General features: G+C 45.0%; 1 protein-coding gene across 1 annotated transcript in view; it reads right to left on the reverse strand.

Annotated features, from left to right (window-relative positions):
* Positions 1-24,563, reverse strand: part of trabd2b (TraB domain containing 2B) — a 539,596-nt gene extending 515,033 nt beyond the window's left edge. The window contains exons 1-2 of the mRNA XM_085982884.1: positions 24,019-24,563; positions 22,951-23,511 (exon numbers count right to left, since the gene is read on the reverse strand). Coding sequence (XP_085839010.1) covers positions 22,951-23,511; positions 24,019-24,141 — 684 coding nt within the window. The 5' untranslated portion in view covers positions 24,142-24,563. The remainder of the gene's footprint in view (positions 1-22,950; positions 23,512-24,018) is intronic.
* Between the last annotated feature and the right edge of the window lie 854 nt (positions 24,564-25,417).

Here is a 25,417-nt window from a genome sequence, read left to right on the forward strand (position 1 = left end):
AGGGGAAAAGTTAACCAGAGTTCCAGCTCCTAATTACCATCCCCTGACTCCTGCTCGAAAGTACTTGTGCTGGAACAGGATCAGACTTGCCCATCACGCCTCCATGGTATAAAGGCCTGCTGACACTCACTGTCTCAGCTCACAGATGAAGAATGGCCACTGAGGTGAGGTACCAGTGGGCATCCATCACCATGGAATAGAACGCCAGGCACAATTCCTTTAAGACATTTCACTATTCAGCCCCCTATGGCTCAATGGGATTACACAGAAACTAGCTAAACCGTACATATCAGGTAGGTCCCAGGTTCAATTGCTGGTCTGTGATGAGTTAGCTGCTTTCAGCTCAATGTACAGCCTAAATAGTGATTGTAAATGTGTATCGCATTCTTTCTGCAGAGGAAAAAAATAGTAAAGCTAATGTCATACATTACATGCATGACAGACTAGGCAATGCAGCACAAGATGCTACATTAAAAAGGAGGTTTTTTTAAGCCAAGAAAATTAATTAAAACTGCTATTTGATATCACTCCTATCATAATGATGTTAAGACCAGTGAGATATTTTATCACTGCTGATATTGTTCCTGTGAGTGATATTTAAATGAAACTGATTTTTATTTAAATCATTCAAATATGATATAAAGGGAATATATAAATTATGAACAACTGAATTAAAGAATTTTCCCAACTGGTCAGCACTGCGACTGTTATATAGCACCTTTGGCCACACCACACATTATAAAATTGTTCTGAAATGAATTGCTCTACTGCCGTTCATTCTTCCCCCCCCCCCCCCCCCCGTTTGTCTTCCCCCTCTCCTGAGGTGTTGCCTTTTACTGGGATACTCCCAGAGCACTCTTTTGCTCCTCGTCCAAATGGCTGTTCTACATTTGAACACAAGCCCAATCTCAGCCTCATCCAACACCCAAACATCCACTATCTAGCAAGGGATCACTAGCTAGCAATCGGGAGTAGGAACTGTGCTGGATTTTTCTTCCTCACCCAAACTAGAAACAGAGAGTAAATTGTAACAGCCTTACTTTAATTCAGCCCAGGCCAGGGGTCATGCCTGGGATCTTCCAGGTGTGTATGTCTCAGTACTACGCACACTATATTTACTCACCGAGTTATCGGGTGTTAATTCAATTTCCCTCTACCAGAAAAGGATTGGCCATCTTCTCAACTGTACTCAATTGGTAAAACACTCAGCACAACTAAAGGCTGGTGAGCAGACCTCTGTGCACGTGTCTAAAGTACACATATGTGGAAGTCCATCAACCCTTCCCCAGCAGTGATGCAAGAAGACAGTGTAACTGCAGCTCAACAGTCACAATGCTGCACAAATACTGTCACTCCTGCAGGATCAGGTGCAATGTAAAAATAAAAGCTGTTCAATGAGTTATCAGCATTACCGCTGTTTCCCATTGTGCATGCTTTGTACTTACAGTAAAGTGATATCATTGTACAATGATTTAATGACAGGCAAGTGCATTATACCACTTACTGAGTGACAACGTTTACAGTTCTCATATTTAGAACCTAAATGACAATTCCACATGGTTCAGAGATAAGCTTAGGATGTGGCACCAAAAATGTGACAGCAAACACCATTTTAAAAGGTTCAACCTCCATTCATTACAAATTACTAACACATGTTTCACAAGGTTACCAGACCTTTATAAACTGGTTATAGCTCTGCATTAAACAACCCTGCTGCACTCTTCTCAATTAGAGTGGTTTAGTAACTTTATTGCAATGAACATACATTTATAAAAATATTGCACCTTGCAATCAAACAACTGTTGTTCATAATGGAGCAATCGGGCTCTGTTAAACAGTTAAGTGCTAGTTTATAATGGACAATTAAAATGAAGTGTTATTGACTGAGCAAATCAGCACAGAAGAAACCTCCACAGACTAGAAAGCACATTTTATGAAAACACGGTTGTGCCTTTTTGTTAAAATCATGCTGCCAGGTCACTGAACCCTAAAGAATTACAATGATTGTAACAATGTGCTCTTGCATTGTAATTTTTGGGAGCCTTTCTTCCGGTAATAGACTATATCCTGCTGCCAGTCTATATAGAGTATAGCTAAGCTCAGGCAATTAGATGTGGGGTTTCCAATATCTAATAAATGTCAAAAGAGAGCACATAAAAAGCATTTTTTTAATCAGGCGAGCAAAAACTAGAGCATCTGGAAGTTCTTTCAATGGAGAGACACATTCCATTATTTTTTTTAAAAAGCATCTGAATGGCAGACCCAATATTAAAAATTGCTTAAAAATCAACAATTGGCACATAAGATTGTCAAAATAAATTTCCAGTCAAATTATGAAAGAAAACAGCTTATTGTTGAGACAGCTTCTTATATATCTGCTATGATGTAAAGTGACTTCTTATCCAATAATATATTTGAATAGTTTGCCAGCATCATGTTGTTAGAATCGTTTGGAGTGATAGTTTAAGTGAGGTTTGTACTTGCTGCAGGTGGGGTGGTCTTAGGTATTTCTCTTCAATTTTATTCCTAGAAATGAATCAAGCCCAGGGGTCGCCAATGATAATCTCTCTCCTTTTAACTTAAGAACTGTACAACCTGTCATTGTACGAAAGACTTCAAGATCAGGAGCAATGTTAGGTTCCAAATATCTTACTCCAAAGAAGCACCTTGTGCAAATACAAAAGCATAACATTATCCTTATTCAGATGATTGTGTCAATAGGTAATTTTCACTCTCAATCCTGGACCTGGAAGAGCTGAGGTGCAGAATTGGTCCCATATTTAGAGCTGGTAAAAGGTTGAAATCGAAAGGAATCATAATTGAGATTATAGCATTTATACTCTGTGCAGTCAGTCACAGGAGGGGGCAAGCAGCAGTAAAATTACCAGAAATCCCAACATAGCATTAGTTCACAGGAATACTGACAAAATGTATCCATTTTAGACTTTAAACAGTTGATTAAACTATTCATCAACTCCAAATTAACATAGAAAGCTATCAAACCAGACCACAACCTGCTTCACTCCTACTGTATGGAAATCTTGACCTAAGCATAATTTCTTAACATAAAGTCTTCATTTAAATATAATACTGTGCCACTTTCACACCACAATAAAACCTGTTTTTTTCAAACAAGCATTATTTTAATGCTGGCATTAACTATTTAAAATGAATTGGTTAATGGCAAAGTTAAAGTAATACCAATTAGAAAATCTAGGCTTAAATCTAGTCAACCCTGCTAACATTTCATGTAGAAATAGCAGCAGGCTGTAGAAATCTTAGTTATTTTTGGGAGTCTCTCTCATGGTTTATTTTTCTCCAACTCAGTTCTTTCCTTCCGACTCTTGCTACCATCTGTAACTTAGTTCTCTTGCGTCAAACTCTGTCTATTTTTTCTGTAGTTTGCCTCTCCATTCCTCTAACTCTAATCCCTTGCCTCAGTTTCATTTAGCTATCATTCCTCAACATGCTCCTGACAAGCGCATTCCAGTTCTGAAATTCCAATGGGCCAAACAACTTCCAATTCATTGGCACTGTACAGAATTGCTGATCAAAGTACAATGGGCTATATTCGTATCCTTGTTTTCTAGACATAAGTATAAAGCTGGGAGTACTTGCATTTACATTTTCGCTAAAATTAGCTAACAGAGAAAAATATACCTTAAAGTTCCCATATGAAAACAATTATGTTCCTCAATACACACTTTTAAATATGTTTAGATAATCCATTGCAATTTCTTCCTACAAAGAGCAGCATGTTTTAGAACTTGTACCCGTTTTGTACAAAATAAGTTCTTGCTCAGTGTTTGCTGTAGATTCTGTTTAGATGGAATTGCAGAATGAAGGATGGGTTGTGGCACAGACGTAAGAATTTACTGTTTTTAACTGTAGTTTATAATAATTTTGATCCAACCGTAAAATTTACTGGCAAGCCAGTCGTGTGTTTACAAGTATTCAGCTGGATCAGTCTGTCATTACCAATAGCAATGCCCGTCTCTGCAGCCAAGCTAGGCAGCATCCCCAGTCCTAAGCAGCCTCGAGTTGGCAGGCCTCCATCAGTCTTAATAGCATACACCAAGTGAGTACAGCAGAGTTGGTTTGCATGATCCAAAAAGCCTATTTATTAGCTACATTGTTTTCAATTTATTTTTTTAAAGTTTACATTTTCTCAACTTTCCTGGCACCAACTCATGCCATGGTACAATTACACAAATGCCAGCCATTCTTCATGTGTAAGATAATGAGTATGGAACCATGAGGAAGGAGCCAAATCCTGTTCCCACACGTTCACTGTCCAGCAGAAGCCACTTGTTAGGGAAGAACAGAAGTCCTTGGCTGATTTTTTTCCCTTTTCTATAACAGGTGCATCCAGCATCAACTGTAGCACCCCTACTGTCACCCCAGCTGGGAGCAGTTGGCTCAGCATAGATCATGCATCGACGCTGGGGCCTACTTAGTCTGGTGCTCCAGTTCCAAACTGGGTAGCATATGTTCTGACTGGAGTTATTGGGAGAGCAATCCAGCTTTATTGGCAGGTGCCAAGTGAAGTCAGCTGGGTTGGTCTACAGTCAGTGTATTAGCTGCATGATTTCCAGTTTCCATTGCTTTTCAGCAGGCGCAAACTACAATTATGTTAAAATAATAGGAACGTCGTTTTATTTCACGGTGAGAATTTTGAGGTGTGATCGAGCATTTTTTTAAAATTACAGATGGCAGCTCAGCATCAGATAAACCTATTAGACACAGAATCATAGTAAATAGGTTGCAATGCGTTTCTACACAAGACTTAATATATTCTGGTAAGGAAAATATTTGTCAGCAGCAGGACAGAGTATGAGCGTTTCCATGTGTAGACTGAAACCAGACTTGTCTTCCACTGAACTAGAAAGTAATATAGAGATTGCGTATATAAGTGGGGGGGGGTCTCATTTGAAATACTATAAAGTACCATACATCAGGCAATGTGTGTCACAATTCTACTGAATCAGGGCTCAATTAAAACTAGTATTTTTTAAATGTCATGTCAACATGGGCACGGTGTTCATTATTTCATGAATGTTAGACAGGAGGTCATGACCAGTAGTCTAATGCGACAAAAGATATCCACAGGTAAGGCCAGTCAGATCTCTCGTGAGTGAGAGCAATGAGTGAATTATGCTGAACGTTAAGGTGAAGGGCTTCATCAGGACTCATCATTGGCCATTGGCAGAGATCATTGCTTCAACAGGAGTTTATGTTTTGATGACACAGGTGTGAAAACAATACTCCACCAACAGCAGCCCATACCTGTGGTGTAGTTATTCAATATGCTGGATATTAGTCAGTCATTCTTTAGTAAGTACTATGTGTAACTAGGAAGCATGAAAATGAAACTTTTGCCGTACAGAGATTGGCTGGCAGAATTTTCCTTACTGTAGGTAATGCAAAGTAATGGGTTAGCGTTGATTTTGGCATCTCTCCCTCATTTCCAGCATGGTTATAAAATGCCCATTTTAAACCAAATGTAGAATGTTACTGCAGCAACACCGTGGGCACCAGCAGCTCTTCTGTTATCTGTAACAGTGGCAGGGCTAGCCTTACACAAGTACATAAGACAGTGAATTGCTCAAGGGCTACTGATTGCCACCACTTCTGTTTAGATATTGTGTAAGCCCTGGGCGCGATCTTGCCAGCCCTGGGGAGGCAGAACTGCCGGGAAAATGGCAGAATCTGGGTGCGGTTGCCCAATCCGCCCCCAGCTCGCCTCTGTGCCATCTTCCCAGAAGGCGGGTAGCCAACCCACGCCGGGTCCCGTCTCCTGGTGGCGGGAAGGGGATTACAGCCACTTAACTGCCTGTTAACAGGTAGTTAACAGGCAGATAAGAGGATTATCCCCATTTACCCACACAAGTGCGGGCTTCCCGAAGGCCAGGGTCACCGAGGCGAGCAGTGGGTTTGCGGGGTGCAGAAGTGCACTGAGAAGGTAAGTGATGGGTGCAAGTGTGGTGAGGTGAGTATGTGAGGTAAGTGGAAAGTGTTAGAAAATGTTTACTTACCTTTGTTCCTTCCTGCAGGCTTCAATCGTTGGGGATGCTGAGAGTTTCGCATCTCCGTGGCAGAGATGACAGATGGCTGCTGCATTCTCAGATGCAACAACCATCTAATTTCTGCTAAAGAAAGAGGTTTAATGAGTCTTGAATACAAGGACTCATCAAACTACAGAGAATGTCAGTGTTTGACAGCTTCACAGAGCTGTCAAACGATGACAATTCATCTGTCAAAAACGTCATACGCTGACATTCTCTGTAACCGGCTTCCCCTTAATTGGCCTGCTAAGCCCGCTGGGTGGGCTTAACAAGGTCAATCAAGGGAAAATAGCGTGGGTTGGCCAGAAGTCGATGGAGGCGGGACTAAAACCCGACAAGTGGGAGTCCTGCCTCTAAAAGCTCCCCATTGGCAAAATCCAGCCCCCTGTCTCCATTGCGTTATTTTGCTTTCCCCAGTAAGAAAAAAACCAGAAGAAAATCTTGATCATAAGCAGAACTTTAACCTGCAGGTGCATGGACTGTGAAGTCAGAAAAATTGGCAGATAAAATGGGTCGGTGATGTCAGACTGAGGCCCTATCCACATGTTTTGGTGGTTTAAGAGATTGTTAATGATCCACTGGCTCCATCTGAAGCAGAGCAGTGAGATCAGTCGATGTCCTGGCCAATAATATTCCCTCAACAACACAATGGGCAATAAATGCTGGCCTTGCTAGCGACGCCCACATCCCATGAACAAATATGGAACTAAAACTGGCTAAATGGACATTATCCATTGCTGTTTGTGCTATCTTGCTGCGTGTAAAATGGCTGCCATGTTTGCTTACATAGCAGTCACTACATGTCAAAGCAATTCATTGTATGAAGCACTTTGAAATGTTTCTGAGAGATGTGATAAGGTGCTTACATAAATGTAATTCTGTTTCTGTCTTTCAGCTCTGCTCACTGCCCCTGTGGTTTTTAATGATTGAAAACAGCTGATCAGCTAATCAGTTCTTTTCAATAGTAAAATGCGAATAATGGTACACAGGCTGTTGGAGTTTGTTTTAAACTTTGAAAAAATAAACCTTTTTGGCAGTGTTCTCTACCTGCTGCTTTGTATCCTGTTTGAGACCACTTCTTCTATGTGCTTTCTAATATGTGGTTGGCTGAAAGCCCTCCATCTTACAATGATCATAAATGTAACTTTGTTGTTCTAATGATAACTGAAGAATATCAGGTGGCCCTGGGCATTTGAAAGAGAGACCACAAAATACTTAATGTCCCCATTTTGGTATAGGACTTGAGTGTAATGCTTGGCCAACAATGCTCAACGTCAGGCAAAGCCCATTTCGCTTTAGAAAGTTATGGGCAGGTTGGTTTTAAGATACAAAACTCATACATCATAGGAAAATGACAAATATTCACAACAACGTCCTCTCCTCATTTAATATCCTGGTACGGGTGCTGTTTATTTTATTGTCATCAGTTAATGTTGCCCCACAAAAAAGACCCACATTACCCTTCACATTTTACTTAATATTTGAGTCATCAGGAAAATACATTTTATATAATCTGTGGTATCCCTACATATCCTAGTACATATCCTCTTCTTGGCATCACAATGTATTAATATCAGTACACGAATTTCATTACATATCAAGGATGTAAAGCATGCGGACGAAAGCATAAAAAATGGCACCTAAAATACTCTGCAAACAACGGTATAAATGAAAACCCTAGATCATGAGAGGGAGTTCAAGGCTGAAATCTAATCTGGAGGGTCAGATAATGATTTTAAACTTTGGAATGCCCTGCGAAGCTCTTCATTAAGTTATAAATCAGACTCCCGAGTCCCAAGGTATCTATTATTTGCCATGTATATTAACTAAAATTGTGTTCATCACAAAAAAGTTAGAACAAAAATATTAAGGAATTGGCAACAGATATGTGGCATGTCTGTAAATTAACACTCCCAGCTTGTATGCCTCAGGATTCATTTAGTTCATGAGGTTACACTTTCTTTCATATGTGGTTTCAGTTAGTTACAGATATGATTAAAATTGTAAAATTAGTGCGAGATGCACTAAAACTGTTAAAAGTTCATTATTGAGTATATTACCATTTCTCTTAAATACTGCACGTATTTGTCTCACTCTTTTATAGGTCAAGCTTCCTTTTTGAAATGTGTTAGTTGGATAAGAAAGGTCTATATATGTTTTGCCAATAGCCCTCAGGTGTTCATGGCAACAGCTCGATCAGACTGGAACATTTTTGTAGCCAAACCACTGGAGCTAATAAAAAAAATTCAAAGAGCCCTCAAACTTCATTCAGGAAGCTGGCAAAAATCAGTCTTCCTGTCAGGCTGTTAAAGCCACAAACTAACCCATGAGCCCAACAGTCACACCCACTTGCAGAAATGGGTACAATTTACTAATCGTTCCTCTTTTTAAATTAAATTGGAGCTTTACTTCACATTTACTTGAGTGATGCCACAGGGGACCACTGGTTGGAGTTAATGCGAATCTCCACACCATAACCACATCAGGCTCTAAATGCAGCATGACATGGCAAGTTAGTGAATTTGCTGACTGTCAAGAGTGAAAAACACTCACACGTGGCTTTAATTTGCCAAGTGTTTACAGCCATCACTCACTAAGTGCGAGGAGACCAGCCTGCAAACAAACCCTTAATGAGGGCCAGTGAAATAGAAAATGTAATGCTACATGTCTCAACTAAAAGAATACCAGTCGTTTGGACCAATTCTGGAACCAAACCAGGAGAGAAGTTTACATTCCTCGGATCAGTCACGGTTCTGGAACTTCCTCCTTCATTCCCAATCAGCAGCAAGTGTTCTTAATAGAAGGCTTTCAGGAACAGGAAAAGGTTAATCACTTTCAAAAGATTAACGCCACCTACCTACCTTATCCCTCAATCCCTCTCTTTCCAGAAATGCGTATGATTGCCTCTTCAACCCAATTATAGTGCCGCCTTCTGTGGCCTTATCTTCCTTCATCAAAAGTTATTGTGATGTTATATTTTACAGAGAAAAATCAACAATTGTCTATCGGCATTAAATTCAGTAATTCAAAAGAAACCACATGGCCATGAAATTTTATGTAGTGTTAGTAAAACTAATCCAGGAGGCACAGAACTGACTTCAGTATAGGGTCAAATTTTAATATCAATCCTATCACAACATAACATCCCACAAAAGTTTGCATTTCCAGTACATTGAAAAAGTTTGCAAAAACGCGATGCAGCAGGATTGACCAGAGGACATGATACAGAAGGGTTTGGAGCATTTTTTTGATTATGTCTCTGAAAAACACCTTGGGCACTTTTCAACATTAAAGGCACTATATAAATGTAAGATGTTGCTTTTGAAATATTAGGCTACAAATGCGACAAAACATACCTCAGCAATAAAATAATATTCATTGAACAAGAACATTTAATTAACTGAATTTAAATTCCCCAGCTGCCATGGTGGGGAATTTAAATTCAGTTAATTAAATAAATCTAGAATAAAAAGCTAGTATCAGCTATCAGCAATGGTGACCATGAAACTATTGGATTGTCACAAAAACCCACCTGGTTCACTAATGTCCTTTAGGGAAGGAAATCTGCCGTCCTTACCCGGTCTGGCCTATATATGACTCCGGACCCACAGCAATGTGGTTGACTCTGAACTGCCCTCTGAAATGGCCTAGCAAGCCACTCAGTTGTAACAAATTGCTACGAAAAACAAGAAGAAGAATAAAACTGGACGGACCACCCGGCATCGACCTCGGCACCAGCTATGGACACGGCACACCCAGCCCAGTCGACCCCGCAAAGTCCTTCTCACGAACATCTGAGGACTTGTGCCAGAATTGGGAGAGCTGTCCAACAGACTAGTCAAGCAACAGCCTGACATAGTCATACTCACAGAATCATACCTTTCAGCCAATATCCCAGACTCCTCCCTCACCATCCCTGGGTATGTCCTGTCCCACCAGCAGGACAGACCCACCAGACGTGACGGCACAGTAGTATACAGTTGGGAAGGAGTGGCCCTGGGAGTCCTCAACATTGACTCTGAACTCCATGAAGTCTCATGGCTTCAGGTCAAGCATGGGCAAGGAAACCTCCTGCTGATTATCACCTACCGCCCTCCCTCAGCTGATGAATCAGTATTGCTCCATGTTGAACACCACTTGGAAGAAGCACTGAGAGTAACAAGGGCATAGAATGTACTCTGGGTGGGGGACTTCAATGTCCATCACCAAGAGTGTCTCAGTAGCAACACTACTGACCGAGCTGGCCGAGTTCTGAAGGACATAGCTGCCAGAGTGGGCCTGCGGCAGGTGGCGAGAGAACCAACATGAGGGAAAAACCTATTTGACCTCATCCTCACCAGTCTACCTGTCGCAGATGCATCTGTCCATGACAGCATTGGTAGCGGTGACCACTGCACAGTCATTGTGGAGATGAAGTCCTGTCTTCACACTGAGGACACCCTCTATCATGTTGTGTGGCACTATCACCATGCTAGAACATAAGAACATAAGAAATAAGAGCAGGAGTAGGCCATACGGCCCCTCGAGCCTGCTCCACCATTCAATAAAATCCTGGCTAAATGAGATAGATTCAGAACAGATCTAGCAGCTCAAAACTGGGCATCCATGAGGAGCTGTGGGCCATCAGCATCAGCAGAATTGTATTCCACCGCAATCTGTAACCTCATTGCCCAGCATATCCCTCACTCTACCATTACCATCAAGCCGTGGGACCAACCCTAGTTCAATAAGGAGTGTAGAAGTGCATGCCAGGAGCAGCACCAGGCATGCCTAAAAATGAGGTGCCAACCTGGGGAAGCTGCAATACAGGTCTACATACATGCTAAAAAGCGGAAGCAGCATGCTATAGACAGTGCCAAGCGATCCCACAATCAACAGATCAGATCAAAGCTCTGCAGTCCTGCCACATCCAGTCGTGAATGGTGGTGGACCATTAAACAACTAACAGGAGGAGGAGGCTCTATGAATATCCCCATCCTCAATGATGGTGGAGCTTAGCACGTGAGTGTAAAAGACAAGGCTGAAGCATTTGCAACCATCTTCAGCCAGAAGTGCCAAGTGGATGATCCATATCAGCCTCCTCCTGCGGTCCCCACCAGCACAGAAGCCAGTCTTCAGCCAATTCGATTTACTCTATGCGATATCAAGAAACGGCTGAGCGCACTGGATACAGCAAAGGCTATGGGCCCTGACAACATCCCAGTTGTAGTGCTGAAGACTTGTGCTCCAGAACTAGCCATGCCTTTAGCCAAGCTATTCCAGTAAAGCTACAACACTGGCATCTATGTGGAAAACTGCCCAGGTGTGTCCTGTTCACAAAAAGCAGGACAAATCCAATCCATCCAATTACCACCACATTAGTCTATTCTCAATCATTAGCAAAGTGATGGAAGGTGTCGTCGACAGTGCGATCAAGCGGCACTTACTCACCAATAACCTGCTCACCGATGCTCAGTTTAGGTTCCACCGGGACCACTCAGCTCCAGACCTCATTACAGCCTTGGTCCAAACAAGGACAAAGGAGCTGAATTCCAGAGGTGAGGTGAGAGTGACTGCCTTTGGCATCAAGACAGATTTGAGCGAGTGTGGCATCAAGGAGTCCTAGTAAAACTGAAGTCAATGGGAATCAGGGGGGAAAGTCTCATACCAAGCACAAAGGAAGATGGTTGTGGTTGTTGGAGGTTAATCATCACAGCCTCAGGACATCACTGCAGGAGTTCCTCAGGGCAGTGTCCTAGGCCTAACCATCTTCAGCTGCTTCATCAATGACCTTCCCTCCATCATAAGTTCAGAAGTGAGGATGTTCGCTGATGACGGCACAGTGTCCAGTACCATTCACAACTCCTCAGATAATGAAGCAGTCCATGCCCGCATGCAACAAGACCTGGACGACATTCAGGCTTGGGCTGATAAGTGGCAGGTAACATTTGCACCACACAAGTGCCGGGCAATTACTATCTCAAACAAGCGAGAGTCTAACCACCACCCCATGACATTCAACGGCATTACCATCGCCGAATCCCCCAACATCAATATCCTGGGGGTCACCATTGATCAGAAACTTAACTGGACCAGCCACATAAATACTGTGGCAACAAGAGCAGGTCAGAGGCTAGGTATTCTGCGGCGACTGTCTCACCTCCTGACTCCCCAAAGCCTTTCCGCCATCTACAAGGCACAGGTCAAGAGTGTGATGGAATACTCTCCACTTGCCTGGATGAGTGCAGCTCCAACAACACTCAAGGAACTCGACACCATCCAGGACAAAGCAGCCCGCTTGATTGGCACCCCATCTACCACTTTAAACATTCACTCCCTCCACCACCTGCGCACAGTGGCTGCAGTGTGTACCATCTACAAGATGCACTGCAGCAACTCGCAAAGACTTCTTTGGCAGCATCTCCCAAACCCGCGACCTCTACTGTCTAGAAGGACAAGGGCAGCAGGCGCATGGGAACACCATCACCTCCAAGTTCCCCTCCAAGTCACACACCATCCTAATGTGGAAGTATATTGCCGATCCTTCATTGTTGCTGGGTCAATATCCTGGAACTCCCTCCCTAACAGCACTGTGGGGGTACCTTCACTACGCGGACTGCAGCGGTTCAAGAAGGCGGCTCACCATCACCTTCTCAAGGGCAACTAGGGATGGGCAATAAATGCTGACCTTGCCAGCGACGCCCACATCCCATAAACTAATTTAAAAAAAGAACAAATGCAATGGATGAACGGCGATTGCAAATTGGGTCTGTGAGGTTTTCCTAATGACTCAGTGGGTAAATGCATCTTGTGGTGTATCAGATTTGTCCCTGTACAGTGAGATCACTACAACTAGCCTGCGTCTCTGGATTAGGGAGGAAAAAACTATTGGTCAGACTTCCCACTTCTGAATATTGTGTGAAGACAGGATTGGACACACCAGTGATATCTCCATGGTCAAAAAAGAATCGGCCAATGCTAGCTCAGCAGGGCCATATGTGAAGAATGGGCATGGAGTCAGGTTCTGGAGGGTTGTTAATACTTGTGCAGTCATGCTGTTTTCGATTTCTACTCTTTTAACTGAAATGCCCTTAAGCACTGTATTTATGCACATTAAATTAAGTGTGCTTGCAGTCCAAGAATTTCTGGTTGTAAGTTGCTCATCATTTCATGTTTTAATAAATTGCAAATAAAATCAACAATTTATTTGCTGCAACAGAAATGACACTGACAAAACTCCGTTCTCATGAGGTGTCCTTCAATAACCTGGCCTAAAGAAACTGCAGGCTTTCAAGTTGATTTTCCTTTCTCTTTCTCGGATCAGCTCTTAGCAGGAAACAATAAAGTTCCTTCCTCATCAATAACTGTACACAAATTAGAGCTTCTTATTAAAGATTGGCATAGTGTAGGTGATCTTATAAAGGTACAGAGACATTTGTTGTTCCTTCCGCGTTCCATTTGAACTAAACGCTATTACACCCCTGCAGCTCAGCCCAGGGTGGCAGACTAAATAATTGCCTGAACCAAAGGATTGTAAGACCTCTCTTAAAACTGGATGAGGGATGTGTTAGATTGTATGACTCCTCACAATGTCAATTTTACCTTAAAGATTGTGATTTTTTATAGAAACCTCCAGTTATGTTACTTTATAACAACTCCAGGAACCATGTAAAATGTTACTCGATTACAGGCAATGCTGGAATCCTTTTTGATCTGGGTTCCCTCAGGGGAGAAATTAATCTTTACTTTTATGTTACTTTTCTGTTAGACGGTAAGTTCCAGTCACATTAAAGAGCTATGGGGCAGTGTGCTGGTGATTTACCCAGATCAAAATCCATGAAAAATAACCCAGTCAGAGCATTAATATACTCCCATGGGATAAATCTGTCCAAGTGCCTTCAAGCCTGGACTGTCCTCTTGGGTACTGCAAAAACATTCCCAACATAGGCAAGAGTGGAACAGACCCCTTCCCAAGGACATGACGCACGCCAGAATTAGGGTTGGCTCTGATTCTGTGCCTTCATTCCCCCATTCATTTTTTTTCTTCATCGTCCTGACCTAGTTCCCCCTTCCCATGCCAAGTGCTTTAAGGCTGCTCTTAATTACATTATTAATATATCTGGCATACCACAAATTTCATACTAAATTTATGCCCATAGCGTTACAAATTTACTGCAAAAAATGTAGCACACAGCAATTCAACTGTCTCCACCCTACCCCGGAGTTGGAGGAGAGCCCAGTGTAACAGCAGGAGTCAACATAATACCACAGAATACTCCATGACATCACAACATGGTCATAGTCCTCTTCGGAAACTAACCCTCCCATGAGTAGGTATTGTGTGTGCACAGCCAGTGTGGACAGACTTTGTATCTGGACTCTCTCCAGATATCAGACAGTATGTGATTTACTCTGTTGAAATATGAGTAATTTAGCTGTGTAGTCTAACAATCTAGAAATCAGAAAATTAGTAGATCTGTTGAAGCTGTTTGCTGACACGGCCTGTGAGACTAAATCTTGCTGAGATCAGATTCTTCTACTTCTGGATCAGACATCATGACACTGAGCAGTGATCAACGGCCGCTGTGTATTCCAGCCAGTGCTGAATTCTAAAATGATTAAATGTTCTGGATCAGTATCTTGAACTGAAGGGACACTAATCCAAATGGTGCCCCCTGCTCACAAAACCCAGGGCTGACAATTGCTAAGTGGCTTTCTGGCAAATTCTACATCCAAATACATCACGGTTATATAAAATACAGATTAGGTTTTAGCTGGTTGTTTTTTTTAATCATATCTTTCCAAAATATTCTTTCTTCCTTTCCTGAAGGCAGATGCTGGGTTCTGGTTCCACAGGCACCGCCACTCTCTGGTACTTCAACAAAGGTCAGGTTTTCATCTGAGAGCCTAGGCAAATGTCTGCAGACTATTCAACCGTGGGGCATCATTGCCAAAGCTCAACCTTGACCCCGCCCAAGATCCGCACATGCACCCCTTCCAACAGAGGTCACCGGGGGTGAAACTGGACTCGGGCAGGGACGCAAAACAGGCAGAATCGTTTTTGCCGCCTGTTATACGACATGCCCAATATTCACTTCTAGTGAGGTCAATGGAATTAGATACTGAGTGGGGCGTAAAACGGGCGACCGATGCTGTAGCACCTGTTTGGCGTCTCCGCTCATGTCCTATTTCACCCTGACTGAATTGTAATTAGTGCTGCAGTTCTCCCCTCTCTAGCCCAGGGATGCTGAGGCTAACTGTAGCAGCCTACTACCACTCAAGCATAGCCCAGCAAAGTCAGTGCCAGCCAGGAATTCAACCTCAAACCTTTCTGGAATGTATAGCTTAATTTTACAGTGCATTTAGCAGCTGAGACCCTCATTTGTTTGTATCCCTTCTCCCCACCTCAAGTGACTTAAATATTACAAATGTTAGAAAATAAAGAAGTCAATAGTTTTGCAAATGCAAAGTATTCATCAAAAGCTTCCCGATAGCTCAGCAGATAATCTCCATACTGAGCCACGAAGGAAGATTTGTATTTTCTCTTTACAGATGCTGACTGATCTAAAGTGTATTACTGTCTTTATTTTTGTTATTGGGAAGTGCTATCTTGTAAGTTACTGCCACCTTGATAAAGTAGAGGAGGGTGTGATGCTGCAAATAAGGATGAGATGTCACCACATTAACAGTCTGCTCTTGCGCTATAATTTGGCATTTTCATTGGAGCAGAGAGAAAGTGTGTATACCTAAACTTTACACTACCCTGCATCCAAGTATTGGCATCTAATATAGCAGCTCTGCAGTTGAGCTTTCTCAACTTGGCTCCAAAAGTTTCCACTGAGGTGATAATGCTCTAACTTCCAAAGGATACTTTTCTTCATCGGTGACAATACATATAAATTGCAATAGAAAATCTCAGCTCAAGCTTTACAAATCATCTCCTGATCAAACGTAATCGCTACAGCAACACAGCTCTGTCAACAGCCAGCAATGTCACTAACAGGACGGGTAACACATTGCCACCAAAGAGAAATGAACTGCAGTGACTGCAGCGCATCAAGCCCAGGATATAACCCCCAACCCCACTCCCTCCTTCTCCTCACCCTATGAAACATGGTACAGTCTGGGCAGTAAAAATGTGCCTTATTGAGTGTGACATTTAAAGTAACATTGCTCAACTACATACATTTTAAAAATATTGTGCTGAAAATTTGAAGTCATAAAGCACGACTGTACTTGTTTTACACAGACAAACCTGAGGCACTTATAATTTAAGTGCAACTTTGGATACTTTCACTGAGAACACAGGAACATCCATAGAACTTTGGGATGCCCTGAGGATGTGACAAGGCACTATATAAATGCAAGTTATTTCTTTAATGAATGTTGGCAGGCTATTTGACATGGGGTCACGTGAGAGAACAATCTTGTCCATACAAGCACACTTTCCAGCAGGAGTCATTGGATAGCAATCAGGAGCAGGATTATTTTTTCCCTTAGCCATAGGGTGCTATTGCTATTGTAGCACTTCTAGCACTGCCTTGGCTGAGATCAGTTAGCTCAGCAGAGACCCAGCATTTCCAACACTCATGATTTTGTTAATGATTTATTGATTTGCACTATTCACTGAGGAGAGGTAGCGAGAGACATAGTGAAGATCCCCACCTCCTTTCTATCTCCATGAATTGCAAGCAATTTTATCCCTTCTACCCAAGTGAATTTTTTGCTCCCTCTCTCCTGTTATACCTGTAAATTGCATGCATTTAAACAATGGTGCAAAATCAGTAAATAGTATTAATAAAATCATGAATTGAATGTAATGCTAGAGACCAGGGCCTAGAAATTCGGTAGGCTTAGCGCCGCATTTGAGGCGCTAGAGGGCCTAGCGCCGGAGTTATGGCCAGTTGAGAAATTCCCTGGGGCCCTAAATCGGCGTTGCACCGGTAGCGCTGCGCCGGCACCGATGACGTCATTGGTGTGCGCAGCGTCCCGGTTGCCGTGGTAACCCGGCCCCAAGCCGACATTCAGTTGCGCCCGCCTCGCCCGTGGCAGGCGCAATTAAGACTCTGGCAACAGAGTCTTCCCCCAGTGTGCGCCGGCGCATAAAGGTGGAGCGGCGGCCGGCCGCGTTCCCGGCGGCCGCCTGCCCGCACCTCCCTTCCCGGACTCTTGCATTCCCCCCCCGCGGCCCTGATCAGTGTCTCATGCGAGCCCGGCACTTCCCCGAGGTGCCGGGCTCAGATGTCGGGTCAATCCGCCGGACAGTTGTCGGCTGCAGGCAGCTCCTCCTTAACAGGAGGAGGAGGCCTGCAGTTCCCCCGCCTGCCGCACCGCATCGGGTGCCACAGCGGGGGATTAGCGCCGGGAAACCCAAGTTCACGCCCGTTTTGAGGCGCTAAAGGAGGGTTTTAGCGCCCGCCGCCGTCTGGGCCCGGCGCACCCGAATTTTCGGCGGGCGCTGCCGCATTACCGCTGGCGCAAACTTTCTGGCGCTACAGCCCTGGCAAGACCAGAACCCAATTTCTAGGCCCAGGTACCAAACTTGGGAGCCTCCTGCCCTGCATGGCTCAGTGTGCACAAATTATACAATGCACTTGGCAATAGAGCACTGATACACATCTGTGAAGTGCATGGGGACATTTTTCTATATTAAAGGTGCTAAAGAAATACAAGTTGTTGTTGGTGACAGATGTTTTAAAATGTTACATTTTGTACCATATTTTAAGTCCTATATTTCCTGAATACTCTCTCTTTAGAATACTGATGGATTTCTGTTTCACAGTTGCAAATGCCAAGTACATCACACTAACCAAAGCTGCAAATCGCTCACAACCTTTTATAAAAGTCTGTTTGTATCCTTTGTATGTTCATCAATGTCCTTTGCACTGATACCATGCCCCTGTGCCTGATTTAACAGCAGGTGTTGACATCAGTGTCTGTGTTGCTTCCCTCCTGTGTAAATGCACAGGCTCCTCTGACTACCTGCAAACCCTTCAGATTTACATCCTGCCAACCTCCAGCCATTCACTGCTGATGCTCCGCGTGGCCTCATTAATCGACTATTAGCACATCATTATATCAATGCACCTCCTTCATCCTCCTCCTGTTGCTAAGACAATCACATCATTCTACGTCCAGGACAGCTAGGGCTTCCTGCCATTCGCAGGAGGTGGAGTAAGAGAGCGAACAAGCAAGAGAGTTGAGTTTTCATTATCAGTTAAAGGACAATGTAAAGAGCAGCAGGTGAGAGCTGGGAAGATCCCCCCAAGAATCACATTGGGTTTACAAGACACAATCAAAATAAAAAAAGCACAGGCAGATGAAATTACACAAAGACAGTTCATTAAAACAGAGTTTTAAAAAATCTAACAGATTTACAAGATAAAAGAGAACAACACTAAATCCTGTTTTATTCTTATTGAAAGGCACATCCAGCAGGGCAATTCTGCTTCTGCATTTTAAGTGGAAATGAATTATTCCTTCCATCGCAAGCCAAATTAGGTCCCAGTCAAACACTAAGCAACAGTTTTCATGAGATTCCTACATTTACCTTGTACCTTGTGTAGATTATTTCTGTTTCTTTCCAGTTTATATTTTATGTGTCAGTAGTTATTTGATCAACCCAGACGCAAAAGCCCAGAAAACCCAGATTCTGCTAAACAAATACTGTCACTTTCCCCAAGTCAGTATTTGTTTAATATATTCAAATCCAAGGCTTGCAACCACCTAATCAAACAGCCTTGTTGCATTCAACAACAGGAGAGTCACTTTTACAGCTTTAAGATGGTTGTACAGTCTCCTCCATTTAATTCAGTCATTTTCTTCTGCCAAATAATTTGAATTATTCAGTACTTGAATCATGCAATTTAAACAAAACAGCACAGAAGACATTTTGTACACAAAAATGTTCAAATTAACAGATAATACAAATATAATGACTTTCTGTTAATAAGTTCCAATTAATTTATTTAAAAATTTAGAGACAAAAGTAATTTAGGTAACATTAAATATTAGTATTAACTATAACAACAGAAAATGCCGGGTGAAACGTCGACTCTATTTCTCTTCACGGATGTTGCCTGGCCTGCTGAGTTTTCCCAGCATTTTCTGTTGCTTTTTCGGATTTCCAGCATCTGCAGTATTTTGCTATCGTATTAGTATTAACTATCCAGTTACTGTAACAACCTTACATCAGCATTGATAGTCGTACCACTTGCTTATCATTTCTCACATTATAAAATAGGTAGAAAATAACCTTTTAACCAGAAGAACCTTGGGGAAGAGAAGTCTCTTGGGCTACCCTCCCATTCCAGCCTGAACTCCCACCAGTGATTGTCTCCCCCCCCCCCCACACACACACACTCCCCACCCAAACCTCCCTGACAGTGTGAACTCCCACCAGTGATTGTCTCCTCCACCCCCCACACTCCCCACCCAAACCTCCCCGACAGTGTGAACTCCCACCAGTGATTGTCTCCCCCCCCACACACACTCCCCACCCAAACCTCCCTGACAGTGTGAACTCCCACCAGTGATTGTCTCCCCCCCCACACACACTCCCCACCCAAACCTCCCTGACAGTGTGAACTCCCACAAGTGATTGTCTCCCCCCCCACACACACTCCCCACCCAAACCTCCCTGACAGTGTGAACTCCCACAAGTGATTGTCTCCCCCCCCACACACACTCCCCACCCAAACCTCCCTGACAGTGTGAACTCCCACAAGTGATTGTCTCCCCCCCCACACACACTCCCCACCCAAACCTCCCTGACAGTGTGAACTCCCACCAGTGATTGTCTCCCCCCACCACACACTCCCCACCCAAACCTCCCTGACAGTGTGAACTCCCACAAGTGATTGTCTCCCCCCCCACACACACTCCCCACCCAAACCTCCCTGACAGTGTGAACTCCCACCAGTGATTGTCTCCCCCCCCACACACTCCCCACCCAAACCTCCCCGACAGTGTGAACTCCCACCAGTGATTGTCTCCCCCCCCACACACACTCCCCACCCAAACCTCCCTGACAGTGTGAACTCCCACCAGTGATTGTCTCCCCCCAACTCCCCCCACACACACTCCCCACCCAAACCTCCCTGACAGTGTGAACTCCCACCAGTGATTGTCTCCCCCCACCACACACTCCCCACCCAAACCTCCCCGACAGTGTGAACTCCCACCAGTGATTGTCTCCCCCCACCACACACTCCCCACCCAAACCTCCCTGACAGTGTGAACTCCCACCAGTGATTGTCTCCCCCCCCCACACACTCCCCACCCAAACCTCCCCGACAGTGTGAACTCCCACAAGTGATTGTCTCCTCCAACCCCACACTCGCCACCCAAACCTCCCCGACAGTGTGGACTCCCACCAGTGATTGTCTCCCCCCCCCCCCACACACACACACTCCCCACCCAAACCTCCCCGACAGTGTGAACTCCCACAAGTGATTGTCTCCTCCACCCCCCACACTCCCCACCCAAACCTCCCTGACAGTGTGAACTCCCACCAGTGATTGTCTCCCCCCACCACACACTCCCCACCCAAACCTCCCCGACAGTGTGAACTCCCACCAGTGATTGTCTCCCCCCCCCACACACTCGCCACCCAAACCTACCCGACAGTGTGAACTCCCACCAGTGATTGTCTCCCCCCCCACACACTCCCCACCCAAACCTCCCCGACAGTGTGAACTCCCACAAGTGATTGTCTCCTCCACCCCCCACACTCCCCACCCAAACCTCCCTGACAGTGTGAACTCCCACCAGTGATTGTCTCCCCCCCCCACACACTCCCCACCCAAACCTCCCTGACAGTGTGAACTCCCACAAGTGATTGTCTCCTCCACCCCCCACACTCCCCACCCAAACCTCCCTGACAGTGTGAACTCCCACAAGTGATTGTCTTCCCCCCCCCCACACACACACACATCCCACCCAAATCTCCCCGACAGTGTGGACTCCCATGCTAGGATACAACAGTCAAGGAGAAGGCAGCAATCCCCCCTTGGTACCTCACCCAAAGGACCATTATTCAAAGGTGGGTCCAATCTTGCTCTGATCCAACATCCACACAAGGGCACTGTGACCAGTTGTAACACCCTTACCACTGCCCCAGCATCGAAGCTTTGACCACGCTCGATCAGCTCCGATGGACGGGCCACATCATTCACATGCCTGATATGAGACTCCCAAAACAAGCGCTCTACTCGGAGCTCCGACATGGCAAGAGAGCCCCAGGTGGGCAGAGGAAACGCTTCAAGGACACCCTCAAAGCCTCCTTGAAAATGTGTAACATCCCCACCGACACCTGGGAATCCCTGGCCCAAGACCGCACAAAGTGGAGGAGAATGCTTCAAGGACACCCTCAAAGCCTCCTTGAAAAAGTGTAACATCCCCACCGACACCTGGGAATCCCTGGCCCCAGACCGCACAAAGTGGCGCCGAACACCTCGAGTCTCTCCGCCGGGAGCAAGCAGAAGCCAAGCACAGGCAGTGCAAGGAGCGCACGTCAACCCAAGCACCCCACCCACCCGCCCCTTCAACCACCGTCTGCCCCACCTGTGACAGAGACTGTAGGTCCCGCATTGGACTAATCAGTCACCCGAGAACTCATTTTTAATGTGGAAGCAAGTCATCCTCGGTTCCGAGGGACTGCCTAAGAAGGAGAAGAAGGATCAAATTTTGGATCTTTCTGGCCTTTACTGCTCAGAGTTAGAAACTCTGAACCACATAGAGACATTCTTCATGTTTTTCTACTTTTATTTTAAAGATTTTAAAACAAATTAGCACCTACAAAAAGGCAAAATAAAACAAGAACAATGTCTGCAGACTTTGACTTCCCAACCTCCTGGACACGGACTTTGTGGATGTTCCTACTCAAGTTTGCAGTTTGAGGAATTTATGTCCAGTTTTTTTAGCTGAAGGGAGCTAACAAAATCCCATAATAATTCTGAACCGAAAAGTTACAACTATTGCAAAGTAATTAGGAGGTGTTGATAGGAAGTGTTTGCTGAACTGAAATCCTTCCTCTCAGATTAGAGCATTAATCTTCTCACCGGAATTCAGAAGTCATTTTATGAAGCCTGGAAACGAATTCTCTCCAAGATCATATCCATTCATCTAACTTATTGCAATGCTACGAAATTCAAAGCAACGCAGTTTAATGAGATTTTTCTGTGTCTTTATCTTTCCAGGACGTTGTAGGTGTAAAATATTAAGTGCGTCGTGCTACATGGGTCATATCTGATAATAGAAAACCATAACTATTTAACCCGGGACCACTGGAAACCAGCGAGCGTCCGTCCTTCTCAGTTAGTAGATAAACTGCAATGGTTTAAATATACCGTTTACGGATGGTTCAACGCGAGTGAATTTTGCCTTAAACTGAAAACCTGCCGTTTGCTCAACGATCTAAAAACACAGCATCACTCCCTGGCACCGAAATAAAGATCCGTGATGTCCCGGTGGAAGATGATGCGGGAAACGCTATAAGCAGACAATGAAATGTGGACTGGAGGGGGACAGACAGCCCGTTGCGCTTTCGGGTTTCTGTGCACGAAACATGGACCAGGCTCCGGACCATGAAAGAAGTTGGCGGTGATCGCAACACTTTTCCACAAATGGAAGAACTCCTCAAACTTTTCTTTTTTGCACCTCAACAGTTGGTGCTCAAGACCTGTCCACCCGTCTGAAATATCACAGCAATGTGTCATCTGCAAACTGCACTGAGAACAACATCCCAATAAAACCCCGTCAGTATTCCACTCTCATTCAGGTGGCCATCAGGTACTCGTCGCATTTAGCTGCAGCACTTTAGTGCTCCATTGAGCAACACACCCAGGGTTTTTTTATTTTGGGAAAGTGGCCCCCTGACCTTTCTTCGCCCCCCCCCCCCCCTTACCTGGGAGAAATTGAGCCCATTGAGTGGGTGGCACTGCTCCTCCACTCGCTCCACTGCCCCGGTCCTTTTCTTCATCCTCTCGGCCTCCTGAGCGAGATAGAGGTCGAGCACCGGCACCCCTCTGGACCTGATGTCAGCCTCAGTCAGCGAGTTCACCATCAGCATCACCCACACCGGCCTCTTCCTCTCCCAGTTGCCGGCGATGGCATTGAAGAGGTAATCGGCGTACAGCCCCTTGCCCCGCTGGTCCGGGGTCATCCACAGCGGCATCATCACCTTGACATACTCCAGGTGCCTCTTCAGCCTCCTGTACAGGTCTCTCGGGAGGACATCCTGCAGGTTCTCCCCGTGAGGCAGCATCTGACAGCTGGTGAGGGCTGAGATGGTGTACGGGTCGGTCAGGTCGAGCTCGAAGTACACACTGTTACTGTGTTGGAAAGCCCTCTTGCAGTTATCCGCCACAAAATCCCAGACTCGGGTGTAAGGGACGTGAATGGTCCCAAATAAATAAGCGGGAGGCTCTCGTCGGATCGTCCAGAGGAACGAGTTCATGTCCCTTTGCTGTGATTTAGTAAGAAAAAGGAGCAGAATTTAATGTCAAATCACATATCATCAAACACAACGAAAAAAGTTCCCCCCAAAAAAGGTGGGAACTGTTTAACATTTTAAACAAGTACTTGGCTATCCTGACAAACCACTCAAGGTGCACACATGTACAAATAAAGCGGGGGAGCATTCTCCAGAATTATACATTTCAAAAACAAAAAGTAGTCAAGCATTCGCGCAGAAAGGTGAGTTGCGCAGAGGGACTGGGTTAACAGGAGAGCGGTGGGAATGGCAGAGGGACAGTCAAATCGATCGGCTTTTCTTCAAATCCAAGCGAACCGTTCTCGAGGTGATGAGTTTCAGCATTTCCCCAAACCTCCGTCAAAGTGCCGAATGCAAATCCTCAGCAGCAAAGGGCTCTGTCTGTCTGTCTGTCTGGGGCAGATACTGGCGAACGGGGACTTGGAAAGCACAAGTTGGAGAAGTGACATGAAGCAACAACAAAAAAGCGAAGTAACTCACCGACTTGGGAAGTTCACATTGTCCCGTGTCTCGGAGATTATTCTCCTTGGAGGTTACGCTTTGTACAACTATACTCACAACAACCCACAGCAGCCCGGCGTGAGCCTGCATCGTGCCTTCCATCCAACTTTCTGGTTTTTATATAAAAAGTCTGGGAGCGAGTAAAAGCTGCAGAAAGTGCGGCGAGTGAGCTCGCAAGATCATACAGCTCCTTGATCTGGGATGATGCGATCACCGTATGGAAGCTGGACGCCACAAGCCGCCATGCTGCCCCGGGAGCATGGACGATCCTCCCCCAGAAAGTTTTCTTTTATTGAATGAGGTGATCGTGATGGGGAAGCAAAGGTTTTTAAAAAGCATCTCCCCCGGGCCCTCCCCGCGATCGCACAGGAGATGCTTGGCTCAGCTGCTCAGCTTGCTGCCTCTTATTTGAACAAGCAGAGGAAGGCGGGTACTGCTCGGCATGTCAGCATGTCACTTCAGGGGCTAACACTCTGCTCTCTCAACTTCTCACTGCACGGGAGGGGAAAAAAAACTTTTTCCAGGCGTTCTTCCAGCAGCAGCCCGAAGGTGGCGCCACACACGCGAAACATCAAAAGCCAGGATCTGCTGGAAGTGAAAGTCTCCCTTCCCTTTAAATGCTGCCCCTGTCCTGGTGGTTAAGTAGAAGGTTTCTGGAAAAAAAATGGATTACAGATGTGTCTCTTAATGTCATAATCTTCCATTGGTACGTTTTCATAATCCAAATAGATGATCGGAGGAAGGTGAAATGCACAGATATTTCACTTAGTTTGCAACCTTGGTGTCATATTTGACCCTGAAATGAGCTTCCGACCACATATCCGCAGCATAACAAAGACCGCCTACTTCCACCTCCGTAACATCGCCCGTCTCCGCCCCTGCCTCAGCTCATCCGCTGCTGAAACCCTCATCCAGGCCTTTGTTACCTCTAGACTTGACTATTCCAAAGCACTCCTGGCTGGCCTCCCACATTCTACCCTACGTAAGCTTGAGGTGATTCAAAACTCAGCTGCTCGTGTCCTAACTCACACCAAGTCCCGTTCACCCATCTCCCCTGTGCTCGCTGACCTACATTGACTCCCGGTTAAGCAGCACCTCGATTTCAAAATTCTCATCCTTGTTTTCAAATCCCTCCGTGGCCTCGTCCCTCCCTACCTCTAATCTCCTTCAGCCCCACAAGCCTCCGAGATATCTGCACTCCTCTAATTCTGCCCTCTTGAGCAACCCTGATTATAATCGCTCAACCATTTGTGACGGTGCCTTCTGTTGCCTAGGCCCCAAGCTCAGGAATTCCCTGCCTAAACCTCTCCACCTTGCTATCTCTCTTTCCTCCTTTAAGAAGCTCCTTAAAACCTACCTCTATGACCTGCCCTAATTT

The sequence above is a fragment of the Somniosus microcephalus genome, chromosome 3, assembly GCF_052327205.1.
Source record: "Somniosus microcephalus isolate GS21.2 chromosome 3, FLI_Smic_1.0, whole genome shotgun sequence".
Taxonomy (NCBI): domain Eukaryota; kingdom Metazoa; phylum Chordata; class Chondrichthyes; order Squaliformes; family Somniosidae; genus Somniosus; species Somniosus microcephalus.